The sequence below is a fragment of the Oncorhynchus clarkii genome, chromosome 17 (genome assembly GCF_045791955.1).
Source record: "Oncorhynchus clarkii lewisi isolate Uvic-CL-2024 chromosome 17, UVic_Ocla_1.0, whole genome shotgun sequence".
Classification (NCBI taxonomy): Eukaryota; Metazoa; Chordata; class Actinopteri; order Salmoniformes; family Salmonidae; genus Oncorhynchus; species Oncorhynchus clarkii.
Window position 1 is genome coordinate 24,554,112 of NC_092163.1, and position 10,259 is coordinate 24,564,370.

At 41.3% G+C, this 10,259-nt stretch overlaps 1 protein-coding gene across 2 annotated transcripts in view; it reads right to left on the bottom strand.

Annotated features, from left to right (window-relative positions):
- The window catches only part of LOC139370585 (EGF-containing fibulin-like extracellular matrix protein 1), a 28,287-nt gene extending 22,242 nt beyond the window's left edge, over nucleotides 1-6,045 (bottom strand). The window contains exons 1-2 of one of the 2 annotated variants that reach the window (XR_011627149.1): nucleotides 5,813-6,012; nucleotides 1,769-1,859 (exon numbers count right to left, since the gene is read on the bottom strand). Coding sequence is in view for 1 of the 2 variants with exons in the window: in XM_071110170.1 (XP_070966271.1) it covers nucleotides 1,769-1,849 (81 nt within the window). In the remaining variant the exon portion in view is untranslated. Of the gene's footprint in view, nucleotides 1-1,768; nucleotides 1,860-5,812 lie in introns of both variants that reach the window. The other variant, XM_071110170.1, reaches the window with a different exon arrangement.
- Nucleotides 6,046-10,259: the final 4,214 nt, after the last annotated feature.

A 10,259-nucleotide genomic window follows, 5' to 3' on the forward strand; every position in this document is an offset into this window, starting at 1 on the left:
ACCTTGTGCTGGGGACAAAAAAAAGGCCACTAAAATGTGCAGTTTTGCCATACAGCACAATGCCACAGATGTCTCAAGTTTTGATGGAGTGTGCAATTGGCATGCTGACTGCAGGAATGTCCACCAGAGCTGTTGCCAAAAAAACGTTACGTTAATTTCTCTACCATAAGCTGTTTTATAGAATTTGTCAGTACATCCAATCGGCCTCACAATCGCAGACCACGTGTGACCACGCTAGCCCAGGACTTCCACATCTGGCTTCTTCACCTGCGGGATCGTCTAAGACCAGCTACCCAGACAGCTGATGAAAGTGTCGGTTTGCACAACCAAATAATTTCTGCAGGGTCTGGACCTGACTGCAGTTCGGCATTGTAACCAACTTCAGTGGGCAAATGCTCACCCCTCGATGGACACTGGTATGCTGGAGAAGTGTGCTCTTCAAAGAAGAATCCCGGTTTCAACTGTACCAGGCAGAAGGCAGACAGCGTACATGGCGTCATAAGGGTGAGCGGTTTGCTGAACAGAATGCCCCAAGGTGGCATTGGGGTTATCGTATGGACAGGAATAAGCTACGGACAACAAACACAGTTGCATTTTATTGATGGTAATTTGAATGCACAGAGATACTGTGACGAGATCCTGAGGCCCATTGTCGTGCCATTTATCCGCTGCCATCACCTCATTTTTCAGCATGATATTGCATGGCTCCATGTCGCAAGGATCTGTACACAATTCTTGGAAGTTGAAAATGTCCCAGTTCTTCCATGGCCTGCACACTCACCACACTCACTCTCAAATCAAATCAAATGTATTGGTCACATACACATATTTAGCAGATGTTATTGTGGGTGTAGTGAAATGCTTGTGTTCCTAGCTCCAACAGTGCAGTAGTATCTAATAATTCACAACAAATACACAGATCTAAAAGTAAAAGAATGGAATTAAGAAATATGTAAATATTAGGACGATCAATGTCGGAGTGGCTCTGGATTGATGTTTATGACAGTATGTTCCAGTTCCTGCCAATATCCATCAACTTCGCACAGCCATTGAAGAGGAGTGGGACAACATTCTACAGGCCACAATCAACCTGATCAACTCTATGCGAAGGAGATGTGTCGCGCTGCCTGAGGCAAATGGTGGTCATACCAAATACTGACTGATTTTCTGATCCACGCCCCTACCTTTTTTTGTAAGGTGTCTGTGACCCAACATAATCATATCTGTAGTCCCAGTCATGTGAAATCCATAGTTTAGGGCCTAATTAATTTCTTTAAAATGTAACTCGGTAAAATTGTTGCGTTGCGTTAATATTTTTCGTCAGTGTACATGTAGTTCACTACTCCCCAACGCTGCATTAAATGTTGTTAATACACAAACTAACCAAAAATCTGAACTAATTAGTATTTTCTAATTTTGCAGGAAACAGTAATGTTTGCTACAAGCTTTCCAGGATGGTTTGACAGAAGTTCACAAGTCACCGCAAATTTGACGCCACAGTTTGCCACAAAAGTCATTTGAATGTGAAAATATGAGCTTAGCTCAAATTTGTGGAAAATTTACCAAAGAGTTGCCACAACCGTTTGACAGAAGCCATTTTTTTCTGGTAAGGGGCTGCGTCTTTTAGTGCCAGTTTCCCAGATTAAGCCTATAGTCTCCAATGGAGAATCGCCATTGAATGTGCATTTTAGTCTGGCACTGGAACTAGGCTCCGGGAAACCCACTCACTGCAGTGTTTGCATGTGGAGGTTGTGAGAGGGGTACTTGCCGTGTATGAGATGGGTTCCTCAACTTCCTGCGAGACGGCCACGTTGACAACAACACTCAAGCACAAGTAAATCCGTAGCATGTTGACGTCCCTGCGACATTGAGAAAAAGATTGAGTGAGAAAATGTGTTTTTTGAGTAAGTGTCCTTGTGAACACGTTGAGTCTCAAAATGTTCCAAAAATGTTTGCATACATTGGCAAAATGGTTGCAGAATACATCTAATTTGGTTCAGTTATCTTTATGTTTCCCAAATGGTAGTCCACAACCTTCCTGTGAGATTCCCATGGCCAGTACTCACTCCAGTTTTCTAACACATGCTGAGGAAGGCACTAAGTTGAGATCTGTGTCAACATGGACATCATTCTCACAAACCAAATTTATAGCTCTGTCCATTTTATACATTATCATGAAATTATATAAAATATGACTGACTATATGCTCATTATAACATTATATGCTGCATACATTAGAATATGCATTACTATTTGAAAATTGGCATTATGACCTGTATAGCAAAACACGTACTTAATGAAGAATTCAGCACATTCTATTATTTCCTTTATTATCTTTCCTCTCAACTCTTTTCCTAAGCTGGTTAGAGCAACATCCCCTCTGCACAATGTTCCTTCATTGCAAACAGGAAGTGCTTGGAAAATCATGTTCAAATTCCTGGGCATGACCTGGGGCAAACTTACAGTAATACCACAATACCTAATGCTCAAGGAGCTGATGCTGGCATATGGATATTGTGTATCCAGTGTCTGAAAAAGTAGATATCTATTAAGGTTGTCCCAAATAGTGGGTCAGCTGGGATGCAGACACTAGTAAATCATACAACTACGACTCTGCCATTCTCCTCCATAATTACAACAGTGAACTTGACTACAGAATAATTGCCTACCAGTGTGTGTGTGTGTGTGTGTGTGTGTGTGTGTGTGTGTGTGCATGCGTGTAGAGTGAAAACCAATTGTAAAGCGTCTTTATTGCACCATCAGTTGGTGTATGTCGTTAAGAAAAATAATTCCATCAGGAGAGGAATTGTTAGGCAAGTACAAACATCTCCTTTGGGTGCAGAGCCTTGTCTCAGAGACTAGACGTAACATAGTAAAAGTAAATCCGGGACACTCAATTTGGTGTGATATGGGAAAGGGGGATACCTAGTCAGTTGTACAACTGAATGAAGGCCTTCTGCATTTAATCCAACCCCTCTGAATCAGAGCGGTGCAGGGGGCTGCCAAAATCAACATCCACGTCTTTGGCATCAGTGGGTTAACTGCCTTGCTCAGGGGTAGAACTATATACTTTTACCTTGTCAGCTCGTGATTCAATCCAGCAACGTTTCGGTTACTGGCCTAACGCTCTAACCACTAGGCTACCTACTATGTTCTGTTTGGTATGGTTACATAAGACAGAAGGTTAAGCTAAGGTAACTGAGCTAAACGACTACCGCCCCGTAGCACTCACTTCCGTCATCATGAAGTGCTTTGAGAGACTAGTCAAGGACCATATCACCTCCACCCTACCTGACACCCTAGACCCACTCCAATTTGCTTACCGCCCAAATAGGTCCACAGACGATGCAATCTCAACCACACTGCACACTGCCCTAACCCATCTGGACAAGAGGAATACCTATGTGAGAATGCTGTTCATTGACTACAGCTCGGCATTCAACACCATAGTACCCTCCAAGCTCGTCATCAAGCTCGAGACCCTGGGTCTCGACCCCGCCCTGTGCAACTGGGTACTGGACTTCCTGACGGGCCGCCCCCAGGTGGTGAGGGTAGGCAACAACATCTCCTCCCCGCTGATCCTCAACACTGGGGCCCCACAAGGGTGCGTTCTGAGCCCTGTCCTGTACTCCCTGTTCACCCACGACTGCGTGGCCACGCACGCCTCCAACTCAATCATCAAGTTTGCGGACGACACAACAGTGGTAGGCTTGATTACCAACAACGACGAGACGGCCTACAGGGAGGAGGTGAGGGCCCTCGGAGTGTGGTGTCAGGAAAATAACGTCACACTCAACGTCAACAAAACTAAGGAGATGATTGTGGACTTCAGGAAACAGCAGAGGGAACACCCCCCTATCCACATCGATGGAACAGTAGTGGAGAGGGTAGCAAGTTTTAAGTTCCTCGGCATACACAGACAAACTGAATTGGTCCACTCACACAGACAGCATTGTGAAGAAGGCGCAGCAGCGCCTCTTCAACCTCAGGAGGCTGAAGAAATTCGGCTTGTCACCAAAAGCACTCACAAACTTCTACAGATGCACAATCGAGAGCATCCTGGCGGGCTGTATCACCGCCTGGTACGGCAACTGCTCCGCCCTCAACCGTAAGGCTCTCCAGAGGGTAGTGAGGTCTGCACAACGCATCACCGGGGGCAAACTACCTGCCCTCCAGGACACCTACACCACCCGATGTCACAGGAAGGCCATAAAGATCATCAAGGACATCAACCACCCGAGCCACTGCCTGTTCACCCCGCTATCATCCAGAAGGCGAGGTCAGTACAGGTGCATCAAAGCTGGGACCGAGAGACTGAAAAACAGCTTCTATCTCAAGGCTATCAGACTGTTAAACAGCCACCACTAACATTGAGTGGCTGCTGCCAACACACTGACACTGACTCAACTCCAGCCACTTTAATAATGGGAATTGATGGGAAATGATGTAAATATATCACTAGCCACTTTAAACAATGCTACCTTATATAATGTTACTTACCCTACATTATTCATCTCATAGGCATACGTATATACTGTACTCTATATCATCGACTGTATCCTTATGTAATACATGTATCACTAGCCACTTTAACTATGCCACTTTGTTTACATACTCATCTCATATGTATATACTGTACTCGATACAATCTACTGTATCTGCCTATGCTGCTCTGTACCATCACTCATTCATATATCCTTATGTACATATTCTTTATCCCCTCACACTGTGTACAAGACAGTAGTTTTGGAACTGTTAGTTAGATTACTTGTTGGTTATTACTGCATTGTCGGAACTAGAAGCACAAGCATTTCGCTACACTCGCATTAACATCTGCTAACCATGTGTATGTGACAAATAAAATTTGATTTGATTTGATTTAAGGGAAAATCGGAAAGAGGGATTGGTTGGGTGTATAACAATGCGAACATCTAGCAAATCAAAAGGTTGTATATTTGAATCTCATCATAGACAACTTTTGCATTTTTGTTAATTACTTACTACTTTTTAAACTAACTGGCAACTACTTAGCATGTTAGCTAATCCTTCCCCTAACCCTGGACATCCACAAATTAATACATACCATACCAAATGTAAGAGTATTTCAAATGTACGTACAGATTGATGCGAAATGCTCTGAGACCAGGTTGCAGCATTCACTTATTTATTGGCGAAGGTTCAAATCCCCCTCCAGCTATCTTCTGAATCACCCTATCAGTTTCATGTGTTTTCTCTGAAAGTGCATCCCCATTCCGCGTTTAGCTCTTGTTCATAATGTAATTACTTTAAAGTCTTATAAATCATTATATCTTATTGGTGTCATATTTAGCGTTATCAACATAACATATTTTAATACTAATCGCCCCACGTAGTAAAGTTTGAGTTACAAGATAAACCACAGTTGCTATCTAGTATCTAGCCTAGGGACTACAGATGAAAACTACCAAACTGGCTAAATCTGGCACATTTAGGGAACTGTTAATTAATGTACATTGTCCCTGTCAAATAAATAAATAAATTGGCCTTGAATAGAAACCTGTCAATACCGACATTGTGCGAATGTCTGATGCAGCGATTATAAACCAAACCAATGTCCGATTATGACTATGATGCAAAATAAATAATAATAATAATAATCTGTTGGATTTATAATAAACTATTTAACGTCTCTTGAACAATGCGCTTTCAAGTCAACAGATCAAGTGTATGTTAGTATTCTAAAAGCATGCAACCTATTTTGGAGTTGTGCAAAATGTAATGTTAGGCTATGCAAGGTACGGTTTCATTTGCATTCGATAGGGTTGCAATTTACCTGTAAAATTACTTTTTAGTTGGGTGTGTATCAATACTCAATTGATTATTATCCTCCGGAGGGTCCCGTCAGAAGTGATGGTGAATCTGAAGAAGTAACTTCTCCCCGAAATCGGTAAATGTATGTACAAATTACCAGGGTATCACAGCCTAACAAAATGATCGGGAGGTGGTGCTATCTTTACAGGTTACACACTCTCTACATCCACGTCAAATGTTTGTCTCTTTAACATTGCATGTAATTTCTACTGTATCTAATAAAAAGCATTGCGCCCCCTCTACCGGAGATGTGAAAATAAGTGAGTGTCAGAATGTTTTTGTTACAATGTCATTGTTAATGTAAGCGCAGTTTGGAGGGTTCAGAGAATGTAGCGTCAACTATATGAAGTCTAAGACCAGAGGCAGCATACAGGAGCTCTATAAATCGTAACTTTATTCTTGACATGCAACCACCATCTCAATTAGTTCAGGTGACAGGATTTTATAGACACAGGTCAATGATCAGTGGTGGGAAAAGTACCCAATTGTCATACTTGAGTAAAATAATAGAAAATGACACAAGTAAAAGTGAGTCACCTAGTAAATTACTACTACTAGTAAAAGTACAACATTATTTGGTTTTAAATATACTTAAGTATCAAGAGTAAAAGTAAGAATAATTTCAAATTCCTTTTAAGCAAACCAGATGGCACAATTACATTTTTTATTTACAGATAGCCAGGGGCACACTCCAACAGTCAGACAGACGTATGTTCCAAACGATGCATTTGTGTTTAGTGAGTCTGCCAGATCAGAGGCAGTAGGAATGACCAGGGAGGTTCTGTTGATAAGTGTGTGAATTGGAACATTTTCTGTCCTGCTAAGCATTCAAAATGTAACGAGTACTTTTGGGTGTCATGGAAAATGTAAGGAGTAAAAAGTACATTTGTTTCTTTAAGGAATGTAGTGAAGTAAAAGTTGTCAAAAATATAAATAGTAAAGTACAGAAACCCCCAAAATGACTTAAGTAGTACTTCAAAGTATTTTTACTTAAGTGATTTACACAATTGTCAATGATGAACATCCAATTGTCATCCGTACATTGACAAAATAAGGAAAATCCCAATTGCATACTCCTCATGTCCGCTCTTCTCACTTCCTTCTCAAAACCCAGAGAAGAAGGTTAGAGGGGACAATTGAGATTCTCCCAATATCACACTTCCTCTGACAGCCTCTGTAAGATTTACATTGATTTAAATTAATGAACTACCCCTTGATTTATAGGTGTTAGGTTTGAATGATTGACATGACCACAGGTGTCATAGCTAAGTGTACTCTTTTAATTATAACTTCAACTGAACAATACAGAACGTTGGGGGGCTTAACATAACCCCAGGGTTAGATATTCTGTAACAGGATGTAAAAATTATGGAATTTTTCATAACAATTAATTTTCATGCAAATTGATTATAATGTATAAAAACTACATATGATATGTGATATGAATTACAGCAATCTACAGTGAAAGCAGCTGAGTCCTCTGGTCCTTGTGTATTTTCATAAATATTTTTGCTACAAAATACCTAATGATTACAGCTTTGGGTGACACCCTGTCTCAAAAACGAGTGGTGTAAAGTACTTAAGTAAAAATACTTCTTTGGGATCGGTGTTCCTCCCATGGGATGGTTGAGCTAACATAGGCTAATGCGATTAGCATGAGGTTGTAAGTGACACAAACATTTCCCAGGACATAGACATATCTGATATTGGCAGAAAGCTTAAATTCTTGTTCATCTAACTGCACTGTTCCATTTACAGTAGCTATTACAGTGAAAGAATACCATTCTATGGCAAAATCAGAAAAACACCAAGGGGGATGAATACTTTTGCAAGCATGCAGTATATTCATAATTAAATGGAAGTGTTTTTGCTGAGGTGATATACTGTAACTGGACGAGCAAAAAACAACAGCCAACGACCAGAAAATATCAAGGTACAATATATAAAATATCAATCATTAACTGTTGTCAGGATAAAGTTCAGTTGTCTTTTAGGAATACATTTAATCTCATTGTTTCAAGTTGTATTATTAGTCGTATGTACGGGATACATATGGTATACATCGTCCAATGAAGTGCTTACTTGCAGGTTCCTTCTCGACAATACCACAACAATATATAATAAAATATAAGAATACAAACATAAAGTAAATGGCTCAGTAGAATACAATGAACCTTTATAACTTATAAGTATCATACAGGAAGACACAATTTATAGTCCAATATTTACATGTGTATTGGGGAAGGGGGGGTGGGGGCAGTATATAATAAGAGCCTGGTAGCAGCAGTTGTGATGTGTGTGTATCATGAATGTATGTGTGTGTATGAGTGAGTGCATGTGTGCTAAGGTGCGGAGAATCAAAAGCAGGTAGTCAGTCCAGTTCAAGTGTTCAGCATCTTGTAGTGAGAAACTGGCTTGTAGATAGAAACGGTCTCTGAGCCTGTTGGTATCAGACCTCATGCTCTGATACCGTCTGCCCAACAGTAAAGGAGAGAACACCTCGTGGCTGGTGGGCATTGCAGTCGTGGAAGGATCAATTCCCGTACCAGGCCGTGATACAACCTGTCAGGACGCTCTCAATAGTGCAGCTGTAGTATTTGGAGAGGACCTGGGGCGGCACGCCAAATTTCTTCAGTAGCCTAAGAAGGTAGAGACACTGTTGCGCTCTCTTGACAAGAGTGGTGTTGTTGGTCCATGACAAGTCCTTGGTGATGTGGACGTCAAGGAACTTGTGACTCTTTCTACTGCAGTTCCATTGATGTGGGCCGAGCCATGTTCCCTCCTCTTTTTCCTGAAGTCAACAATCAACTCCTTTGTTTTGCTGACGCTGAGGGAGAGGTTGTTGTCATGACACCACCACACAGTCGTGGGTGAACAGAAAGTACAGCAGTGGACTGAGGACATACCCCTGGGGCTGAGTTAAGAGTTAGCGTGGAAGAGTTGTTGTTGCCAATCCTCACATTGAGTTCATATAGGGCATAACATATTTCAAACATGACAAACACCAGAATATGAATAGTTTCCAAATATAAATGGCTAAAGGCAATTCACATTCATAGGATTTATTTATAGGCAAACAGTTGGGGGAGAAACATCCGAAATCCCGCAGACAATCCAGGAGAGACAGAAGGAGATGCAAGACGTGAGACAGGCTGTGGCCTCTCTGAAGATAAGTGTTAGGGTCATCTATATAAATTATTTACATGTTTACATTTACATTCTGTCTGGGATCCAGGTAAGAGCTGAGTGAATGGGTTGGTTGAAATGGACCCCCCCCCCCCCCCCCCACCCCACCCCCCACCTCTGTGTTTATGATTCCGTACAACACTCTGCACTGGCAGCAGTGGAAGACAGTCAGAGGATGTTTATTGAGCCCATGCACTCCATTGAGAGAAGGCTCTCTGATGTGAAGGAGCTGATATGTGAAGTGAGTTGAGTTAAAATGCTGACCTGGAGCAGCTCTCAAACTCAGAAGATCAAATCCATTTCCTCCAGGTGTCATCTGTAAATTAGGTGTCCCCCAAAATACCCTGTAATGGCTATCTTTGACGATACTTATTTTTCTTTGAAATGAGCTTGATCTAAAGTAAAGTTTGTCTTTCATAATATATTCTACCCATTTGCCTCTCCGTAGAGTTTCCAGTCTGTGTCTCTACTCGATCTGAGGCCTGTCTATCCATACATTTCATCACATCTTTAAGAAACTGAAAGATCAGCTACAGGACAAACATTTTTACATTTAGCAGACATTCTTATCCAAAACGAAGCATATCAACTGATTTTTCACCTAGTTGGCTTGGGGATTCGAACCAGTTACTGGCACAAGTCTCTTAACAACTAGGCCATCTGCCACCCTACAGTGTTGAGTGAAAGTCTACACACCCAGTGAAAAACTACATACCTTGCAGTCTTCTCATTTTGCTGCCTTAACATTTAATTTAAAAGGGATTCAACTGGGTTTCCCCACACAGATCTAAAAAACCTACTCCACATTTTCAAAGTGAAAGAAAATGTCACATTTTTAAAAAAGCAATAAAATAAATAGATAAATAAATTGTGTATGCCTTCACACCCCAGAGTTCGTACTTGGCAGAAGCACCACTAAAATATAACTTGGTTCTATTTGTGACGCTCGATGCGCTGCAAGTCCTGCCTCTCCCATCTCATTGAGTTTTAGGAGCATATACACACGTGCCATCTCCACATTGGTTTTTAGGAGCGTATACCCACCCACGTGGATGATTGAAAGATGAACTGAGGTTTACACTCCAGTCCAGTCAGTTGTGATAATGCACCTTAAAGTTGATTGCCAACCGCCATATGAAGTCCAAAGAAGAAGAAGCCTGAAGGAGGAGAGATTACAAGAAACAAACTCGGTTGACTGTTTTAGCTGTGGATTAATTGTCGGA